General features: G+C 39.6%; 1 protein-coding gene across 2 annotated transcripts in view; it reads right to left on the reverse strand.

Moving 5' to 3' along the window:
• The window catches only part of Kcnh5 (potassium voltage-gated channel subfamily H member 5), a 307625-nt gene that overhangs the window by 26015 nt on the left and 258762 nt on the right, over positions 1-22848 (reverse strand). Inside the window, exon 11 of one of the 2 annotated variants that reach the window (XM_045154768.1) lies at positions 17767-17802. The exons of the other annotated variant lie outside the window; for it this stretch is intronic. Coding sequence (XP_045010703.1) covers positions 17791-17802 — 12 coding nt within the window. The 3' untranslated portion in view covers positions 17767-17790. Of the gene's footprint in view, positions 1-17766; positions 17803-22848 lie in introns of those variants that run through there. 2 annotated transcript variants of the gene reach the window in all.

Here is a 22848-nt window from a genome sequence, read left to right on the forward strand (position 1 = left end):
GACAGGCATGGAGGAATGGTCTTGGGCACCTTAATGCAAGCCATTCAGAAGTTCAACAATGACATCCCTGATGGCTTCCTATTCATTGAGAGACATGTACATAGTGGTATGATAATAAAATCTGATATATCACAGTCCTAAACACAGTCTTTCTGAAAGAGGGAAGCAGGTAGATCGCTGGGGTGCACTGCCAACCATTCTATCACAATTTGTAAGATCCAGGCCAGCGAGAGATACTATCTCAAAAAACAAAGTTGGACATTATCACAAAAGGACTGATAACCTGGGTTGTCTCTGTCCTCCATGTGCATGCACACAATGTGTATGCACACCTATACCCACAATACACACATGCGCATGCCAAAAAGCCACCTAGCCTATAATACTTTATTCCAGTAGCCCCCAAAATTAAAAATAGGTATATCTCTTTCAGTCAGCAATCCACACAACGTGAGTCTTATCCCACTATCCCTACACTAAAACTATTTTATTTATCTCTGGCCACTGGAATTCATTCTCGCATAGAAAAATCCAGTGGACAGTTTTAACTACTCAGTCTATTCCTTAGGAGGCATAATTGCCACACTTAATATTGTCCAGGGTCTATTCTATTGTTTCTTTCCTTATCATACACATTACCATCTCTTTTCACACTGTCAGTCTCATTCATGGGATATTCCCACCTGTGATTTCTACCAGCGTGGTTGTGGTTCAATCTCAGAATAGTCTCTTTTTTAATGTTATATGCTGTATTTTCTAAATGAGGTCCTTATTCTCAGGACATTTATCATACCCAACATGGCTTAGATTTCACTCCCCAAATCTGTGGGAAATACTATCTTTATATTCCAATAACACTTCAACCCTGACATGCCCCAAATAATTTTATACTGAAATCGCTGTCCCTATAAATCACTACCCTTATACTATGCACCTCAGAACTGCTCCTACTTCTATTTTTCTCATGGCCTAGTACTCAGTTTATCCAAACAAAAGTCCAAGTTATCATACTCTCCTACTTGTCCCTAGTCGCCAGCACATCTGCTTCCACTCAGTGTTCAGTAAAAATTCACCATGGATCCTGCCACCAGAGCAAGTTTTCTAAAAGGAAAGTCTGACCATGTTATCTCTTAAGAATCTCCATTGACTCTCAGTTTTCCTCTTTCAAGGCACACGGGTATGATCTTCTTGCTGTGACCCTAAGGTGTTTTTTCTTCATCTTAGCAACCAGAATTCTAATGCCTTGTCTATTATGTGCTATTAATACCAAAGCACTTTTACTTTGTAATTCAGGTCACAATATTTTGTCCCTCCATGCTCTCTGAAATCTGTCAATTTCCAAAATACCTTTGACTGTGTTGTTTGGTTGTGTCCTTAATGTTTTAGCATAAGTACTGGCCCTTTCCAGGAAGGGCCACCTTCTGTCCTTCCTTACCCTCACTATCACATCTGCTGGCATCATGCCTGTCTGCCTATCTTCCAGCTTCTAAATATCTACACTTGGATTCCAAGCTAGAATGACATACAGCTCAGAGAATTTAATATGTTATACTGAAATGATTCATTGGCTTCTCTTTCTTCTTCAGCAGATTTTAAAAGTTCTCAGGCAGGGAAAATGATTTATCTTTTCACAACTGTATTACATAGTTACATAAATCAAATACCTACATAATTTTATAATTAAAATCATTAGTAGTAATAAGTAAGTTCTTAACTATGTATTCATTTGAACCAAGACAAGTACAGACAAGTTCATGGTTCAAGTCAGTCTAAAGCTTTATGTATTAGGAATAAGAAAGATGTCATATATATATATATATATATATATATATATATATATATATATATATAAATATATATATATATATGTGAGACATGATGACAAATTATTATAATTAAGACCCTTTTAGAAGTCTTGTAGAAAATAAAGCTTAATGATGCTCAGCTTGGAAAGTAGAGACAGGACTGAAGCAAAATGGTTTCAAAAGGAAGAGTTGATACAGTCAAAGTAACATAGGTGAGTTAAGGTGGAGATGAAGAATGAAGGAGCTTCAGCTGTAGTCAAGAAAAGACTCAGTCGCACTTAAAATGATAGTAATCTTGGTTTGGGGGCATGGAAGTAAATAGTAGTGGAAGGGAGTAGTAAGACAAGGTTACTCGGGAGCTTGAAAGATGCTTTGGAGACTCCTTGAACTGGAAAGGTGGATTTGATGCTTGTGAGTCCCCAGTTTCACTGCTACCTTCTTCACATATTACTTAAGGTAAGTAGGTTTGTTACCGTTCAGACAACTGTGATTACCTATTCATAATAAAAACTGTAAGAACAAAAGTCTTCATGGTTCCTATTGAGTACTTTTAGGCACTATTTTGTAATATAATATAATATAACAATATACATCATAAAATATATGTAATTTAAAGTATATGTATAATATAGTTAATCAGAAAATATCGTTGGCTCATCTTCAAAGCACAGCTGGAATACAATCACTTCTCACTATTTCCACTGGAAATTAATCTAGTCAAGCCATTGGTATGAGTTTAATTGTGTTTTCCAGAAAAGAAATACTGATGTACTTACCCTAAATATCTTTGAATGTGGCTTAATTTGAGGGCACAGTCTTTACAGAAGTAATTCAGTTAAGAACAAGTTACTAGGATGGACCCTAGTCCAATATGACTTTTTTTTCTTTATAAAAGGGATAATTTGAAGGAAGCAAACATTCACAGCAGACAGTTGAACAGATGGAGTGATGCGGCTGCAACCAAGAAATGCAAAGGACTGCTGGCTAGCAAGAGAAACCAAAAGAGGGAAGGAAATCCTACCTAAAGTTCTCAGAAAGATGCTGACCCTCCTCACACACACACCTTGATGTCAGGTTTTGAGTTTCCAGAGCTTTCAGACAATAAATTCAGTTTTAAGCCACAATTTGGGGTATTTTATTGTGGCAGCCCTAGCAAGCTAATGGAGTTACCAGCGTTTAAGTGCTTATAAACACCTCTTCCTTGCTTTCTCATTCTGCACATGTTTACACCTTCAGAAACCCCACTTGTGTAATCAAGTCCCAAGATGTGAGATATAAGCAAGAGTCACCTTCTTAACAACCTGTGCACACAACTGTAACCCTCCACAAATGTTCCAACTCCCTTTCCTATTCACACCATCAACAGCGTACAGGGCAACAGCATAAAGACTGGTTGTAGTAGAGTGGAGGTTTTTGAATTCTATACTCCACTGAAAAACTCATGGAAAGTCAGTAGACTGGGATAAGAGTAGCCTCTGAGTTTGTTTATTCATTTGCTAAAATCAGGAATTATATGTATATACTAATCACTTCATATGTTACAGTGGTTGTTTGAGTAAGATGTACTCAATGGCCTTATATGTGTTTTAAATACTTAGTCCCCAACTAATGGCAGTTTGGGAGGTAGAGGCTCACTGGAGGAGGTGTGTTGCAAGGGGTGGACTTGGGGGTGTTATAGTCCAGGTCCCTGGGCTAATAGTAGCTCAGATCACTCTTTCAGCTTTCTGATAGCTGCTGTGGCAAGAAGTGACATCTCTGCTTCCTGACAACCTGTCTGTGCCATGATGAAACTCCCCCTTGAGACTTAAGTTGAAATAAACTCTTTCATGCCATTAACTCTTTTAGTTGGATGGTTTGTCCCAACAATGAGAAGGTGTGGTGGTTTGAATAGAATAGATGGCCCCCAATATATTCAGTTGTTTATTTGTTTGTAGTTTGCATCTGTAGCCACCTGGCTGGAGGCAATGTCACTGGGTGATCTTAAGGTGTGGTGGTGGGCTTCCGATTTCAATCTAAAGATATGCAAAGTGTGCCTGGCTAGAGTTCCTGAAGTGTGCTATGTGGCTTTTGACCTTTAGGCTTGTACTTCTCTCTCTCTGTTTGGTCCTGTGAATGCAGGACAGCTTCTTCTGCCATTTATGGAACTTCCCCTGGATCTGTAAGCTTCAATAAATATCCCTTCCTCCATAACTATGCCTGCTCTGGAAGTTCATCTCAGTGAACCTGAAGTTGTCTGTTACAGAAGGTAGTTTCAACAGTTGCTCTGAAGTATCAACATGGATGGTGCATATAAATGTGCATCTGAATCTATACAGGGTTACATAAATATGAAGGAGAGGTATGGATGGTATTTGTTATTATAAGTTATTCACAGCTTTGTAGACTAAAAGAATCTTGGGCTGGAGAGATGGCTTACCATCTAAGACATTTGCCAGCAAAGCCAAATGACCCAGGTTCAGTTCCCCAGGGCCCATTCTCTCTCTCTCTCTCTCTCTCTCTCTCTCTCTCTCTCCTTCCCTCTCTCTTTCACTCTCTCTTAAGTTATAAATAAATAAAATAATTTTAAAAGAGAGCCTTATGTTAAAGGGTTAGTAGTAAAAAATGACAGAGAAAGTTGTTGAGAAATCAACTTTCCTGGAAATAGATATTTTTAAAGTTATTCCAGTCAGGAACAACTTGAATTTGTTTTTTAAATGGAGGATGTGGAATATAACATTCTATATTAACAGATATTAGTTGCTATGGGTTACTTAAAATACTTGCATATAAACCAACACACGTATAAAATCCAAGGCCATTTATATTCCGTGTGTGTTTGTGTGTGTCAAAGTTTTATTGGGTAAAAAGAAAGGAAGAAATAAAGAAATCTGGTGCATCAAGGCAGCATCCCAGAGTTTGGGAACTCAGGATGCAGTCAATTTACACTCTTTTTATGTCATGAAGAACTGAAAAACTTTTGAATGATCATGGTCTTTTAGCTGGGTCTTAAAGGACTTCCACAGGCAGAGAGGAGAGAGGATAGAAGGCCAGCCACTGCAGGCAGAGGTGTGCCTTCAGAAGCAGTACTGAGCAGACTATCGAGGAACTTAAAAGATAAGGTGCAAAGAAGATATTTAGGGCTCATCCCTAGTATGTTGAAGTTAGCTATGTCAATGACAAAAGTCCCATCCAATACAAACTACCATTGTGCTACAATCACAGAATCATCATTTTTTAAACACGAATACGGGTGGGGATTTACTTACCAGAGCCAGGGAAACTCTCTAGTGGCTCTACCATGGACGAGTATCTCCCACCACCCCAACAATCATTATCAGCCAACAACTCCTCAGGGTTATATGTTCTTCCCACATGGTACTAAGCTTCATAAGACCATATTCAGACAAAGGTGTAATGCATTTTGAACATAGATTTTTCCCCAGTATGCTCTCTTCCCCTATCCTTTCTCTTCCCCCTGTTAGTCTGTTTTGTTTCCCTACACGGTTTTGCCTCTACTTTCATTTTAGATATATATTCATAGTCTCCTAACCTAGGATCCTGGGATCCTTATCTCCCTTTTGTACATTATCACTGGATAGGAAAAAGGACCAAAGGTCTTCTATTCTAAGATACCACAAAAGATACAAAGTTGTTTATACCTACAATCAAAATAACTCAATCTTTAGTTAAAGGGAAAGTTGCATTCATATATGCATTTCATTAATGCTTGTGCTCCTAGGTATGATGGTAGGTTGCTTTTCACAGGCATCATGTGTTGAAGTTAAAATTTCCTATCTGCATAGTCATGAGCTTTCTCTGAATACTGGTTCTTTTACCCTACTCTAGCCTATTGGTAAAGTGGGAATCCCTTATATTGGCAACCATTTTCTCATCTGAAATTATGTTACATTCTTTGAGATCTCATACATCAGAACCTTAAAGTACCTCACAAAGTTCATTTAAAACTAAGTGCAAGCTCCTTTATCAATAAGCTTGTTTTGTCCAGGAACACTCCATTGTGAGACTTCTTTATACAGCAATCAGTGCATTTTGAGATCATAATGCTTGCTCTTAATAATGTGAGAGGAATATAACTTTTAAATTTATAAGCATTTCACTTTTTTCATACTTAGAAGAAACCAAGACACATGTTTAAATGACTTCTACTTAAATAAAAGACATGTCAGGAAATTAGCAGATTAAGTTTAGTTAACTAAGCAATGGAAGCCAGGAATGAGACTATTAGATGCTTCCCATGAGTTCTTTGTTTTAAATGGCTGCACAGAGCTAATCAGTTTATATTGCTCTAAAGAGACAAGGGGATAATTTTGCATGTTTGTGATTATTAATTCCATTATTAGTGAGTATTGTCCAAAAGTGGTTCCTTGGCACACTCAGTGATCAGTTGTGGAATGTTGAGTCGATAGCATCATTTCCACCTCCATATGAAATATATTTTATGTGTGGCTTGGCTTATGAAATATGTGAATAGAAATACACAAGCCTAATTAAAAATAAACAAAGAAAAAAAAACAGAATGACTATGAAACATAGGATATTAGTTACTTTCCTAGTTGATATGACAAAATACCTGACCAAGAAGCAATCAAAGGGAGACAGGGCTGAATTCAGCTTATATTTTCAAGGGATATAGCACACATGCAGCTGGTTACACTGCATCCACAGTGAGACCACACAGCGAAGAATGGTGGTGGTCAGCATGCTTTCTCCTTTTTATTCAGTCCAAGCCACCAGCTCATGGAATGGTGCTGTCCGTGATTAGATTGTTCTTGTTTCAACTAATGTAATCTAGAAACACTGTCATCAAGATATGCCTCCTAGGTTATTCCAGATCCAGGCAAGTTGACAACCGAGACTTAAACATCACATATAGGGATGCTATACTTTGGGAGTTAAAGTCTTCAAGTGCCAATTTTCTAAAATCATAATCTAGGAGAGCTTTTCCAGGGTAATGTGAGAACAAAGGGCAAGGTTTACTGTAATATTAGACAAAGCAGTGAGGCTACACTCATGAGCAGCAGAGCAAGGGCTGCTAGCGGGTGGCTTGAGCACATCACCGTCTCCCTTGCAACCTCATTCACTGGCTTCCTGAGATGACATATAAACCCACAAAGATGGTCACTGGCATGATGGAGGACAATGACAACAAGTGCTTCTTCCTACAGTCACATGTTTCCTTGGAAATGGCCACACCCATTATTGTCTGTTGCAGCCGTCTGATCCTATACTGATGATTTTGTTATTCACTTGGTGAGTCTATCCCATACTAGCTCTTATTTGATCATTTTGTTGTGGGTTTAACTAGACCTGACTTGCTTGAATGTGTGATTTGTGGAATAGGAAAGAAGCCTATCTTTTTGGTTCAGTGAGTAGAAACTTTGTACAGACACATCATGCATTGGAACCATTGTTTCCCTCTCCCCTGTCTCCATTCCAGTGAGGGCCCACATCAGTGGGATTGCTGGTATTCACCATGGGGTTGTGAGTTATGAGTTGTGAGAGCAGCAGTCAGTCATTGTGGGGGGAGGCAATGCCTCTGGTTATTCTCTTCCACCATGTGGCTCTTACAATCTTTCCGTCCCCTTTTCCACAAAATTCCCTGAGCCACAGTGGGTGTGTTTTAAGTCTACCTCAGTATTGAGCTCTCAGCAGCTTCGGGATTTCTGCTGTCATGAACTGTGACTATCCTCAGTGTCTGTCTTCATCACCCTGGTGGAAAGAACCTTTCCATATGGAAAATAGTCAAATGTGGTCTGTTTGACTAGTAATAGAAGGAATACTTAATAATGCTGATTCATATGCTAACAATTCACACTCCACCCCCTTCCATATCACAAGCTCACTTTGCTAAAAGGATTGCATTTGATTATATTTTACAGGGATGTCCTGTCTATGAATTGCCTCAAAACTATTGTAAATCAAAGATAATGGTCCTCTGGCAATACTTGAAATTCATAAGGTTTCCCTTTAGTTCTTCAAGATCTCTGCTGGTTTCTGTCTCACTCACTGGGTTCCTAAGAATTGTCCACTTTTAATAATGCCTGTACAGAGCATTTTCATGTAAGTGTCTCTTTCTGAGAAGATGATGGTTAAAGCTGATAGTCTGCGTTCCATGGCAAATGAATCCTTTGTTAAGATGAGAAAACAGTTATCTCCCTCAGATTGCATCTTAGATATTTTCCAGTATCCTGAGCCTTAATTTGAAAACGATTTAAGTGTTACTGCAACACTACCCTCAAAACTTTTCTTTCTTTTCTTAAAATTTATTTTTATTTATTTATTTATTAGAGATAGGGAAGGAGAGAGAGTTAGAATGGGCATGCCAGGTCTCCTAGCCACTGCAAATTAACTCCAGATGCATGCGCCACCATGTGCATCTGGCTTATGTGGGACCTGAAGAATTGAACCTGTATCCTTAGGCTTTGTAGGCAAGCACCTCAACTGTTTAGCCATCTCTCCAGCTCTCAAAACATTTCTTTTAGGAACCTCTAAAGACTCTAATTCAGAATAGAAAGAAAAAATTTCTGTATAAATAACATTGTTGTGTTAAGTACTTATTTGGTTCTTAATCAGGGGTCCAAGTACAGACTTCAAAGAGGTCTATAAAACTTGTGAAATGATTACTCATATCTTGGATGATATGTACTTTGTAAATAATATTTTAGTTATTTATTTGTGTGTGTGTGTGTGAGAGAGAGAGAGAGAGAGAGAGAGAGAAAGAGAGAGAGAGAGAGAAAGAGAGTGTGTGGGGTAATAGGCACATCAGGGCCTCTAGTCACTGGAAATGAACTCCAGATGCATGTGCCACCTTGTACAACTGGCTTACGTGGGTACTCTGGAATCAAATCTGGGTCTTAGGCTTCAGAAGGCAAGTGCCTTAACTGCTAAGCCTCATGTATACTTTAAAAAAAATTGTTCATTTTTATTTGTTTATTTGAGGGCAACAGAGAGAGAAAGAGGTAGGGAGGGAGAGAGTCACAGAAGAGGACAACGAAGCACCAATGGAACTAGTTGAGTAGAAGAAGTGGTTCAGTAGGAGGGGCAGAGGGACAAGAGAAGGTAATGGTGGGAACATAATCAAAATACATTATAGGGATTATAAATATGTCAAGAAATAATTTTAATTATTAAAAAACATATTATTTTAAAAAGAAAGATGATCCACCCACACAAATGATATTTGCAGCTTACCTGGAATGATTTTCAAGCTTTTACTGAAGAGTGGTATGTTCAGTAAAAACTAAAACCATTTTCTACAAATTTTATATCCTTTCTAATTCTCTTTCCCTTGGAATAATAGTATTTTTTCTGCTTTTATTTTACCATAGCTTACACATTTGTCCTTTAATAGATAACTGGGCAAAGACAGAAAATAGCACTTGTGCTTTGAATGGACAGCATTATACATTGTCATTTCTGCCAAATCTATCTATGCATTTTCAATATCTAATGACAATGAGGTATATATAAGAACACAGGCCCCAAAGTAGTTTAAGTTCCATTTCTGCAGTATAGTAAAATTACAACCTTGAGGATTATGAGCTTCTGTAAATCTCAGTCTTCTGGACTATAAAATGGGTCAGTAATATCTTCCTCAAAGGGTTGGGGAAATTAAATGCAACAGCAAAAGGACCTAGGTGCACAAGGAGAGTACAACATCCTCTGGAAGTTTTAGGGAAGCTAATGTCCTAAATAGAAAGAGGATAAGTTTTGCTTAGCAGAATGTTAGGCCATTGATACTAGATTTTTATGAGATCTTAATTTCTTTTAGATTTTATTTGACTGTAATAAACCTACATTAACACAGTTAGATTTTCATAACCAAAAAAAAACTCAAACAAGGAAAAAAATAAAACAATTCAGTTAAATTTTTATAATAAACCCAAAGTGGAACTCTTAAAGAATTTATACATTTACTCTGTCCTGACACCACAAAGTGATTCTTGAGCCATCTGTAATAACTGGTCTAGAATAGTGCTTTTCAGCTCCGGCTGAACATAACCATCACCAGGGAAATACAAACAGGGCCAACTGAAACAGCTATCTCTGTCTGGTGCCAGACTAATTGAAGTTGGAATCTCTAGGGGAGTTTCAGGTGACAGCCAGGCAGGATGACTCAGAACTGCAATCCTAGGAGTCAGGAGGGAGGCTGAGGCAGGACTGCCATGAAATTCAACACCAGCCTAAGCCATAGAGGAAGACCCCTGATCAAAACAAACAACCCAACCAAGAAAAGCGCTTTAAAGAGGAGACTGGGTAAACAACACTGCTTTCAGGCGCCTCTATTTCCCCTGCCTCATCTCCAGGTAAAGGTGAGAGATCTGTATAAAACAAGATCTCCCCAGGCACACCTCCAGTCTGCCCCGTGCTATGGCTAGGATGCTCCTTACAGCCATACACCCAGTGTTATTCACACCCACAGAGCACCCAGTGGGGCCCCTGGATATATTCCACCCAACTCCATGTCCATTTGTGGCAATTTCAATGCTCTCCTAGCATGGAAGAGAAAGCTGGAAAAAGGAACACGGTTAATATGAGAGTTAAGGGACAGACTCACCCAAGTTGGAAAAGTTAGTTGACACAAGAAATAAAGTACCATGTGGAATTTTGAACTGCCATCCAAGGTTTCCCTATTTCAATTTTTTTCAGTCTCTATTTTCTTTGAAATCTCATAATTTCAGTGGAACAAAAAGGTAGAAGGCAAGAGTATCAATGGGATCATTAGGAAAGAACGCTGCTTCATTAATATTAGTATAATTGATGATGTTTTGAAATCCTCTGTTTTTGTGCTTCATTTGATTCTCCTGATAAGTCCCTGAGCTTTGGAAGACATAGCCAAACAAAGCAATGCTTTCAAAAAAAAAGAAAACTCTCTAAAGACTTGTTTTGGTTCTAGGATGATTACTTTTACCAACTGTGGTGGTTTGAATGTAAAATGTTCCCCCATAGACTCACATGTTTGAATACTTAAATTTCCAGTTGGTGGCGCTGTTTGGGAAGTTTGTGGATCTATTGGGAGGTGGAGCCTTGCTGGAGGAAGTGTGCCCCTGGAGCTGACCTAGAGGCATTACAGCCCAGCCCTGCTGATTCTTCTCCCTAACTCTACTTTCTCCATGCTGATGTGGCATGTGATGACTGCTCCTGCCAGCCTTTCCCTCCATGACTGACTTTCTCTTGAAACTGTAAGCCAAAAATAAGCTCTTTCCTTCTTTAAGATGCTTCTGTCCAGGTATTCTGTTCTAGCAATGAGAAAGTAACTGGTATATCACTGAATAGTGAAGGATCATAGTAAGGCATTTCTCTCCGTCTTGGTTTTCTTCTTTATAAATAAAATGAACATGATGATATATCCTCTGAAGAACATAAAATGTTTAAACTATAGGAGCTTTGGAAGGAGTAAATATTATAATAATTCCCATTTTAAAGATTATATTGAGGCTCAAAAAGTTTAAGAAGCCACTTAAAGAGAGAAGTCTATTAATACATATTATCATGTAAGAACACAGCTTTTATAATTCCTAACTAACCAGTTATTTTTCTAGCATCATTGTACTGCACAATGGATTTCCTGATACCATACCAACTAAAAAATGTAGTGACTACCTACTATAATTTGGGATAGAAAGCAGTTACAGAAAGACCTCTTGGGGCTGGAGACATGGCTTAGCAGTTAAGGCACTTGCCTGCAAAGCCAAAGGACACAGGTTTGATTCCCTAGTACCCATGTAAACCATATATACAAGGTATGCATCTGGAGTTCATTTGCAGTGGCTAGAGGCCCTAGTATAACCATTCTCTCTCTCTCTATCTGCCTCTTTCCCTCTCTCTCTCTCTCACTCAAATAAGTAAATAATAAAATATAAAAGTCTTCATTTTAAAAATTTTTTATTGAGAGAGAGACAGAGAATTGGTGTGCCAGGGCCTCAGCCACTGCAATCGAACTCCAGACCCTTGTGGGTATTTGCAAACTTGAGCTTGTTTCACCTTTGTGGATGTGGCTCACATGGGATCTGGAGAGTTGAACATGAATCCTTAGGCTTCACAGGCAAATTCCTTAACTGCTAAGCCATCTCTCCAGCCCAAGTCTTCACATTTTGACCATGACCTTGGGAAAGGAGGTATCACAATATTATTTTGGATAATATCTCTATGCTAAAGTTTTGAATATTAAAATGGTCACACTTAGAACAGATCATTTGAAGTGAACTCACACAATCACAGAAAGACAACCATTGCATGGTCTCACTCATCTGCAGTTCCTAACCTGATCAGCCTGAGATGCTGACATACCTGAATAGCATCTCCAGGTTTGGGCAATAGGGAGGATAGGGTTTGGGTGGAGGAGAAGGGTGGGGACACACAAAACTGAACCCAAATTGAACTGGTACTGTAGAATCTTATATCCTGAAAGTCAGACTAAAAGGTGGAACACTCAACAGGACCTTAGGGGGGTGCACCTGAATCAAAAGGTCCTGAAGAGGGTGAGAAGAAGCCTAGCCCTAAATTTTTCCTGTTTCACTTTCTTCTCTATCTTTTTATTTTTGCTTTTTCCTTGATGCTGGCCTGTAATTACCTATACCAGGATGTGGTTTGTATCCACAATGAGCTGTTGATCAGAAAGATCTACTAGGTCTCCCAAAACAAACAAAATAGAATTCTGTCAGAGTGCTTGATTACCCACCAGAGGTAATGGTCAGACTCTACTGATATAGACACCATACACTGTTGACATGGACCATGAAGAGACCTGGTTGAAATCCAGAGGAGAGCCAGTCCTCAAATAATTAGTCCATCTAGTGCTAGAAGGCGCTACGTGAGCTACCGAGGGAAAGTGGCCAACATCTGTCTAAACAACTCTAAGTGACTCAGAAGCAAACAGCCTGGCATGATGCTCACAGAAGTGCAATGGTGGCACACAGCCATGGTGGGTAACCAACTGCTCTTGGATTGGCTAGCAGATCTGCTCAGTGGAAAGGAAACCATATCTGGAACTGGGAAACAAGTCAGAATCATATCCAGATAATTATTCTGCTTTCCATTGTCAAGCTCCTACTAACCTTGGGCTATAAGACAGTCTACACCCTTTAAATTCTCTTTAAATTTATAATGGTTATTCCATTTAACTAGTGCTGACTTCCCTCTCCATTGGAGAATCTGCTTCTCTTTTTCACATGGGAGCTGGACCTGAGGAGATAAATGACGCAGTGCACTCCACCCAGCCCCATCTGAAACCACAGAGGAGTTGGGGAAATGAGCAAGAGTGCTGCTTTCTTAGTGAATCTGGTATCAGCATAAGGGTGATGGAGATAGACACTGAGGACACTCAACACCTATCAAACCAGAGATCCAGAGGCTCCTAAGTGCCCATCACTGAAGTAAATGTAAAATGTTCCCAGCATGGCTCAGGGAATTTTGTGGGAGAGGAGGCAGAAAGATTGTTAGAGTCACAAGTTGGGACATTTTGCACAGAGACATTGCCTCCCTCCATAATTCATGACCCCCAATCCCCATGGGGTTGACCTGCATCCCCAACAAAGAAGGCTTCTTCAGAAAAGGGGCAGGGATCAGGGAAAGGAGGGTACCAACATGTGTTATTTACATACTACATATGTCCATATGTAATAAAAAATAAAAATATTCTTTTTAACTACTATTGACAACATCCTAAAATATAGACAATATATATGCTCATAATCCCCTCTCATTAGTCTCCCCCCCCCCAATCCGCCCCCCTCCACCAAATCCTTTCTTCTTTCCAACTAGTCTCTTCTATTTCAATGACATCATACTTCCCTCCTATTTTGCAGGTCTTGTATACTTCATGTCAGCCAATGTGAGGTCATGAATCTCAAGGCCACTTTGTGTCTGGAAGAATGCATTGTAAGCATTCCTCTCCTTCCTCCTGTGGCTCTTAAATTCTTTCTGCCATCTCTTCCACAATGGTCCTTGAGCCTTGGAAGGTGTAATGGAGAAGTCTCACTCAGTGCTAAACATTCCACTATTTAGCTCATTGCTGTGCAAAGAAAGAGGACTATAGGTCCCTAGCATGCTCTGTCTCATTTTATTTCCTATCTTATGAGATAAGCAGATTGCTTTCCCCTGTATTCTCAGCTTTACCATTCAACATCAGCAACTGGGCCCACAGCAATGGGTCCTGGACTAGAAATAGAACTGTGAGCCCAAATAAGAATTTTCTCTTTATAAGTTATTTATCTCAGCTATTTTGTTGTAGTAACAGGAATCTGACTAAAACCAATTCAGTTTATATATTATTGAAATAAGTATAAACTATTATATATATACATATATATATATATACATATGGTATACTATGGTCAGAAACCAACAAAGGGCTCTGGAAAAGCCTCCTTTGATTTGTAATAGCTAAAATGACAGGAGATTTCTTCCAAACCCATGTGCCTGTTACCAAACTTGGGATGGAGAATAGTCCATGCAGGAAAAAAAAGATCAAATACAATATATCTTTCAGAACACCTTCTTAGCCAAAAGATTGTCAGGGAAGTGGAATAAAAAAAAAAAAGGAATGATGAGGAGGTTGGGAAAAGTAACCAGGGAGATTGTAAAGTGGACAGGCAGACTTCTTCAATTTAGATGTTGCCCTCTATATTTTGTTTTGACCTGGAGTCCGGCAGGGAAGTTCTTTTCCACCTCCTCCTCTGCGGGACACTCACATTGCACAAATTGCAAGCAAGTGTGAAGGTCACATTTCCAAGCTTTTATTGCACAAAAGTTATCTTGTGTGACAAATGAATTCAGTAACTTGTGCTCGGTCTGTTTGCCTGGATCACAAGCTCATGGGGCAGAAAGTCAAGAGAAGTCATCAGACCCCCGTGGTCAGGAATGCCTTGTCTCAGATGCAGCAGCAGCCACACAGCTTTTGCAGAGCAACACACCACCTCCTCACAAGAGGCTGCCATCCTAGAAAAGGCAACCTTAAGTCAAATCAGAACTAAGTGGAGCTGAGCTTTCCATCAATGGAAGTTTTTCTTTGGAATAGTTAACATGGTATGGAATGTCCAAAAGCACTAAACTTATCAACTCAAAGAAACAAATTTAACACAACTGTGACATATGGCTTAAAACTTTTAGAGGCCAATCACATATCATTTTTTTTTCACATTTATTCAAATATTCCTTGGAAGTAAGACTTTGGCCAGAGAGATTCCAGGATATAAAGTCTTTTGTAGGAGCAAGGGTAAGTAGGGCAGGGACTGGGATATTCATAAAGAGGGCAATAGGACAGACTGACCGGGCAATAGTAAGTGCCCCACTTCCCACATAAATCCTGTATCTATCCACCTTAAATTATTATAACAAAATTTCTGAAGAAGACTGACTTTATAAAGGAATATGGCTTCAGTAGCTCATAGTTTGGGAAGTTTAAGAGCATATACCAGACTTGGCTCAGTTCTAGTGAAGACTTCATTGCAAGTGGAAACCCAATGGTGCAAGCATATGTGAGAAGAAAAAAGTCACACAGTAAGACCAGTAGCCAGGGCTTGGGCTCCTATCAGAGCCGTGTCCGTCAATTGCTTTGGGTGGCATATACCTAATAACCTAACGGCCTCCAACCCCTCACTTTGCACAGGTCCTACCATCTTGGTCTTTAATTTCCTTCTCCCCAGAAAAGAGGTAAGCTTTCTGGTTCTGGTTGGTGAAGCTGAAAGCAGAAACTGCATTGTTACTTCTCCTTTTACAAGCAGGCCTGCCAGCAGAGACGATGCATTCCACTGAAGCTACCTACGGTGGTGGTGAAGGCTACCCAGTCACACTAACCTGCATGGCAAGTCTGCCAGGGCACATCTGGAAGATTAGAATGATCCACTGATACATCTCTGAAGCCATATCCTCTAACCTGCTTTATCAGTAATGGCTATCATTTCTGATATTTCAAATGATTACAAGTATGGGATAGCCATATGGGTTCTAGATCTGGAGCATCTCAAACCATTATGACTCTCTAAGCAAATACTAGAGCTAATAGAAGAAAGGACACAGTGGTTTATATTGACTGAAAGGACATAAAATCACCTTTGAGGGACTATGTATGTTATATTAGCCTCTGGGCATGTCTATGAAGAATTCACTTGACTAGGTTAATCAAGGTGGGAGGACTCACCTTAACTATGGGGGGCACCATTTCATGGGCTGGGGTCCTGAACTGTATGAAAAAGAGCTGGTTGAGCACCAGGATTCATTATTCTCTGCCTCCTGACTCTAGGCTGAATGGGATCAGCTGCCTCAAGCTCCTGTGGGCATGCCTTCCCCACCATGACGGACTAAAACCTGGAACTGTAAGCTGAAATACTCTTCCTTACAGCTATTTTTGTCATAGCAATGAGAAGGTAACTAATATAGTGGGTATTTCTAAACCTCCAAAGAACTGTGGGGATTAGACATTCTACTGAGGAGGGAAGACATGTGAGCTCATCACAGGGAAATGTTGTATGGCAGTTTTCTCATAAGTTGGCAGTCTTGCTGATTTCTGTAGCGTTAGATTTATCCAGCACATTAAATTAATCTAGCTTCTTTAACTTTTCTTAGAAATTTCATTTATGCACCAGATATAAACCCAAGGATTATATTTAGTCCTCTTGGAAACAGAAGACACTCAAATGTTGATTGACTCACTTGACAGTACTGTTTTATTTTTCTCATTTTATTTGTCTTGATTGACAATTTTGATACTTGAATATAATGTTACTTTGTCCTAATCTTTTCCAAATACCTTCTCTTATCTCCTCTTCCCTTATTTCGTTCCACTGAACTCCTTTATCCAAGTATACCCTCTTCTACTTTGAAGGCTTAAAAAAAATTCTTTTAACATAACAGTACGAAAAAGACTATTTGAGTTTCTATGGTTACCGTGTTCACATTCTCTGTCCCCACATAGTTTACCCTTTGGTGAAAACAGTGGACCCTAAAAGAAGTATAAAAGAAGACTTAAGCAACAATCCTGAGGAGCTTGTTTTCTATGTTGACCATGGCTTTGGAGCAAAAATATTTTCTGTCCTGATGACACCAGTGCCAGGAAAGGGTAAGGCCGAGGCCATTTCCTCTGAGAGGCCAGCTGCTGCTCCTGGGAAGATCTTCATGGGGCTGTATTTCTGGCTGAAGACATTCTCTAACTCATGAGTTGCTCTTTTAAAATGACAGTTTTCTCTTCCTGTATTTATTTTAATTAATAACCCCATGGAATCTTTTTCATTAAAAATGAATTTTACCTTTACTATGAAATGTCAAACATGAATAAAAAGAGCAACTTTTTCTTGCAGGGATATTATTTTTTTAAGATATTAGTTCATCTTTTTCTTTGACAAATTTGAGTAGTGGAACAAGCTTGTTGAAGCAATATTTCTTTCTTCCTATATCCATGGCCTCCTTATTAAGTTCTTTTACAAGGAGATAAGTGGAAATAAATGGTACCTTTAAAAGTTAAGTCTTTTGAACATGCTATATCATTAAGGCAAGTAAAATTTATATTTTTTTAAGGCAAGGCCTCACTCTAGCTCAGGCCAACCTGGAATTTAATATGTAGTCTCAGGTGGCCTCAAACTCAATTCTCCTACCTCTGCCTCCCAAGAAAGGTATGCACCACCACATCCTGCTAAATTAAGATTTTAATGAATGGGCTGGAGAGATGGCTTAGCGGTTAAGCGCTTGCCTGTGAAGCCTAAGGACCCCGGTTCGAGGCTCGGTTCCCCAGGTTCCACGTTAGCCAGATGCACAAGGGGGCGCACACGTCTGGAGTTTGTTTGCAGAGGCTGGAAGCCCTGGCGCGCCCATTCTCTCCCTCCCTCTATCTGTCTTTCTGTCTGTGTCTGTCGCTCTCAAATAAATAAATTAAAAAAAAAAGATTTTAATGAAGAAAAGCAGTTGTTTTTTACTGCTAAACGTACATTTCAGGGGCTGGGCCTGCGGCTCAGTGGCATAGTGCTTGTGTGCTATATACAAGGTCCTGGCTTCAATTCCACCACTGGAAAAAAAAAAAGTTAAATTTAAAACTGACATGACAATACAATTTAAATTTAGTTTAAAGTTATAAATTAAAAAAAAAAGCTTTCAGTTTACAAAACTATATTAGGTTAGCACAAAGCAGATCTCAGCAAAGCTTTCCTCTCCATTTCTCCCATTAAGATAAACACATGCATGTAACCCCTGTTGTGACAGCCGCAGAGGCACAGTTGGGAGGAGAGTAAACCAGCAGGGTGCTCACATAACCCAACTTGACAGATCAACCTCAGGATAAGTTTAGCACCTAAAGTGCAGCCTTTAGGTCAAGTTAAATTGGCTAATGCTAATCTTAGCACAGGCAGTAAATAGAGCATGGAAGTTTGTTCATTAATCTAGATTGGAGAAATGTAATCCATGAGCTAAAAGTGAGCTAAAAGCCTTGACATTAACATTACAATTCCGGTGTGTTCTCTTAAATTATTTCATCAAATGTTAGGGATTATATACGGCATTTTGAGACAGGTGGAGTGGAAGTAGGCACTGCTTTGGGTTTATAGTGGAAAGTAGACTTCCTTTGGGAAGACACCACTTATTGTGACAAGTACTGTAGTCTTTGGCACATTCCACACATTACCTTGGTTTTAATAGAGGAGAATTCTTCCTTCTAGAAACCAGACCTGGGAACACATTTCCATCACTCTGTCACCAGAATAATGGGGTCCAGTCACGCTGAGACTGCATTCTGACTATATCTTACCATGGGAGCTTCAGAAGAGTATCCTGGGCACCAGCTAGGTGCACCCAGCTATGAAACACCTCCTGGCCATCATCATTAGCCTCCTCCTCACTATGGCCATCATCACTGATGGCCTTCACAGTGATGCATGACCTTACAGGTATGATTTCTTTACACTGTACAATTTGATGAGGCACATGTTTTGAGAGTTATACCTCATGAAGATAGGAAGTAAATGTTTTATTCACTTCTAGTTATTTTGTATTCAGAAAAGTTCCCAGCACTAAAGAGTAACACTGTTGCAGTCAGGTTTGCATTGCTGGTAGAAATCATCCAATCAAGAGCCACTTGTGGGAAAAAAAAAGAGGTTTATTTAGCTTATAGACTTGAGGGAAAGCTCCATGATGGCAAGGGAAAATGAAGGCATGAGCAGAGGGTGATAACAATAGCAACAGGAGAGTGTGCCAAACACTGACAAGGGGAAACTGGCTAGAACACCCATAAGCCTGCCCCCAACAATACACCGCCTCCAAGAGTCTTTAATTTCCAATTGCCATCAGCTGGGGAGACTAGCATTTAGAATACCTAAGTTTATAGGGGATACCTGAATCAAACCACAACATTCTGCCCCTGGCTTCCATAAACTGATAACAATCCATGATGTAAAATGCAATGCATTCAGTCCATCTTTAAAAGTCTCCATAGTTTTTATCAATCCCAATGATGTTCAAACACCCCCATAATCCAAGGTTGTTTTTTTTTAACTAAGCTATAATACCAAAAAATCACCCCCAAACCCATAATGGCACAGAACAAACACTCACACTGCAAAAGATGGCATTGGGCATAGCAAAGAAATACTCAACCAAGACAAGATTTAAGCAGGGCAAACATCAAAGTCTGTAGCTCCAAGTCCAACAACTCTAGTCAGTGACAAATCTCCAAGACAGATAATTCTAACCAGCAACAAGTCTCTGGAGTTCCAATTCCACCCCTCCAGCTAGGCTACTCAGTCTTGGAAAAGCTCATCTGGGGCTGGCAGCTCTCTGTGGCAGCCATCTTGTAGTCCTGGAATCTCCACTGGGTCTCCAGTGCAAGTCACTGCTCATCTTCTCAGCTCCATCGGATCTCCTTGCAAGCATCCAGCAAACCTGCTTCACGCTGCCCATGGCCATTTCCAAAACACAAGACCGCACTGAAAAAACTTAATGAACCTCTCTTTCCTGCAGTTCTTATACTCCATAATACCAGGTAGGGTGCTAATTTGTTAATCTGGGGGAGGGGAGAATAAAGAAGACTTTAAAGAACAGGACACTCCTTGAGCAAACTGACCTCTTCAAAAGAGTCTACATTCTTCCTGTTGCCCCAATGAACGTCAGCTGGCCCAATCTCAAAGGTTGTAATCTCTCATATAATTGCAACTGAACAGGCAGAAGTTCCAGCCCAAAGATTTCATTTCTGTGTTATATCTCTTTACACACACCAGTTCATTTCTATGCACTGCAAACATGTACAACCTTTCAGGACATGAGCATAACAGCAAGCCTCTCACACAAAATGCTTCTAGTCCAGTACAGACAAAGCTCCTTTTTCACCTTCATAAGCCAAACTTCACAGTCCTTAGTTCTTACTGCATTCAGGTCTTGCAACTCTGACCAGAATAAACCATCAAGCTGTACTTACAACACTGCAAGGTGTCTTTCAGGCCAAGGTTTCAAATCCTTCCATATTCCTCTTGAAAATCAGCTCCAAAAGGCAAAGGGCACACAGTAAGGTGTCTAGCAGAAAATGACACCACTCCTTGGCACCACTTTACTGTTGCAGTCAGGTTCACATTGCTGAGAGAAATAACCCAACCAAGAGCCACTTGGGGGGGGGGGGGAAGAGGTTTATTTTGGTTTACACACTCGAGGGGAAGCTTCATGATGGCAGGGAAAAAATGATGGCATGAGCAGAGGGTGGACATCACCGCCTGGCAAACATAAAATGGACAATAGCAACAGGAATGTGTGCAAACACTGGCATGTGGAAACTAGCTATAATACCCATAAGCCTGCCCTCAACAATATACTGCCTCCAGGGGGTGTTAATTCCCAAATATCCATCAGCTGGGAACCTAGCATGCAGAACACCTAAGTTTATGGGGGACACCTAAATCAAACTACCACAAGCACGATGCATATTTATTTCCCTGGGGTGGGGTGATCTTTGTGGGAAAAATCAGGCTTATTTCTGAAATGAAAGTAACTCATGGTCCACTTTTTTTCTGCCTATGAGTTTAAACAAAAACAGGGCCATCAGTTGGGTCTCTTCTATATCCCTTCACCAATACAACCAGAGACTCATTCCAAATTGAAAGTCCAATACTGGGAAAGAAAGTTTTTGAGTGTCTCCTACAGAATCCCAAATACCACCATGCTCCCCAGTATCTTTAAACCAGGTTTAGCTAATTAATTGTATTTGTCCAACATTATCCCATTGGCAAGTATAAAATTTTAACTCTCAAAGAATTTTCCAATTCCTCAAAAACGTAGTATCTTCAAATGTTTAGTACAGACATATTCAAAATCATTCCAGTGTTTTTCATTATTTAAGAAAAAGGACCAAGAAGGAGGAGGAGGAAAGCAGAAGCCATTCGATTCCTCCTGTTCCTTCCTTATCCTCCATGGTACTTAAACTTTCCCATGGTATCAAATTCAACGCCAGAAAGGGAAGGAATACACGTGGCATTAACGTAGTAGACTGCAATGTTAGTATTCATCCATTCTGCAGTGTTATTGGCAGGTTGGGGTGGAGAGAGCAGTGAGATGTAGAAGATAGACATACTGGTTTGAGAGGACCAGGACATGGAGACTCATCAGCATAGCATATGCCTGGAAAAGCACCAGACAGCAGATACTGAGCAAGGGCCGCAGGGCTGGCTGTTCAGGAGTATGGACAAGGATGAGGTCACGGGCAACTGGAACCCACAAAATGAAAAAGGACCCTTGAGAAGGGAACTAGAGTCAAGGCACAAAGTGATTGTTTTATTTATTTATTTATTTTGTATATCAATATATAGAGCACATACTTTTATAACTGTTTCCCTACTAATATAGTGTTCCAAAGTTTTATGTCTATCTAAAGTTTGATGAATCTATTTTCCTATACTGTAAAGATGACATCTCTAGTTTGAGTTTGGAGAAGAAAAGTCTCTTAACTCGATAAAGGAATACTGTTTCCTTGTTCCCAAGTTAAAATAACTTCTTTTAAAAACATTTTTATTTTTGTTTATTTATTTGAGAGAGAGAGAGAGAAAAAAAAAATGGGCACACCAGGGCTTCCAGCCACTACAAACGAATTCCAGATGCATGTGCCACCTTGTGTATCTGGCTTATGTGGGTCCTGAGGAATCAAACCAAGGGCCTTTGGCTTTGCAGGCAAGCACTTTAACTGATAAACCATCTCTCTAGCCCCTAAAATAACCATTTTTGTTTCTATAACAATGGTAGTATTTTGTCTTTATGATCTCATCAGTCACATATATGAGTTAGGCTTTATTTTGGTAAGGTATGAAATACACCCTAATCTTCTTGATCTGTGTTTTTAACATTCCAAGGCACACCTAAGGATTCAATATTCCTACCATCTGGAATCAGGATTAGAGTAAGTTTTCCAACTTGAACTATTTTTACAACATGGCTTAGAACAAAATGAGAAAATTCTTGGATAACTTGATATCCTGTGACATCAATATAAATCTCTTTACCTGGCATGGATATGTGATTGTGGAAAATACAATAGAACTTGTACTTCTTCCAGAAAAGACAGAGATACATTTGTCTTAGAAAGCTTGCCCAAGGCTGCAAGTTCTAATCTCTTGTGTCCTGATTGGTATAGTAAAACTTTCCCTGCTCTCTGAGCACAGGTAATGTTATATAATTGCATTTGTAGCAAGTCTTTTCTGTGAACAGATTTGTCCTAATTTAATGTTCTTGTCTTTCATCTTTTTTTTTTTTTTTTTTGAGACAGGATTTCACTATGTAGCCTCAGCTGCTTTTGAACTCACTATCATCTTGCCTCAGACTCCTGCATACATGCACCAGTAAATCCAGCTATTCTAATTGAGTCCTGTATGCCATATATATATATATAGCCTTCATGCTGCTAATTTCCATAGAAATTACTGCTTCAAAATTTAAAACACCCTTCTAAAGAAATATACCAATAGCCAGGTATGGTGGCACATGCCCTTAATCCCAACATTCTGAGCTTGAGGTGGGAGGATGACCATGAGTTTGAGGCCAGCTTAGCTAATAGGATGAGTTCCAGGCCAACCTAGGCTACAGTGTC

The sequence above is a fragment of the Jaculus jaculus genome, chromosome 7 (assembly GCF_020740685.1).
Source record: "Jaculus jaculus isolate mJacJac1 chromosome 7, mJacJac1.mat.Y.cur, whole genome shotgun sequence".
Lineage (NCBI taxonomy): Eukaryota > Metazoa > Chordata > Mammalia > Rodentia > Dipodidae > Jaculus > Jaculus jaculus.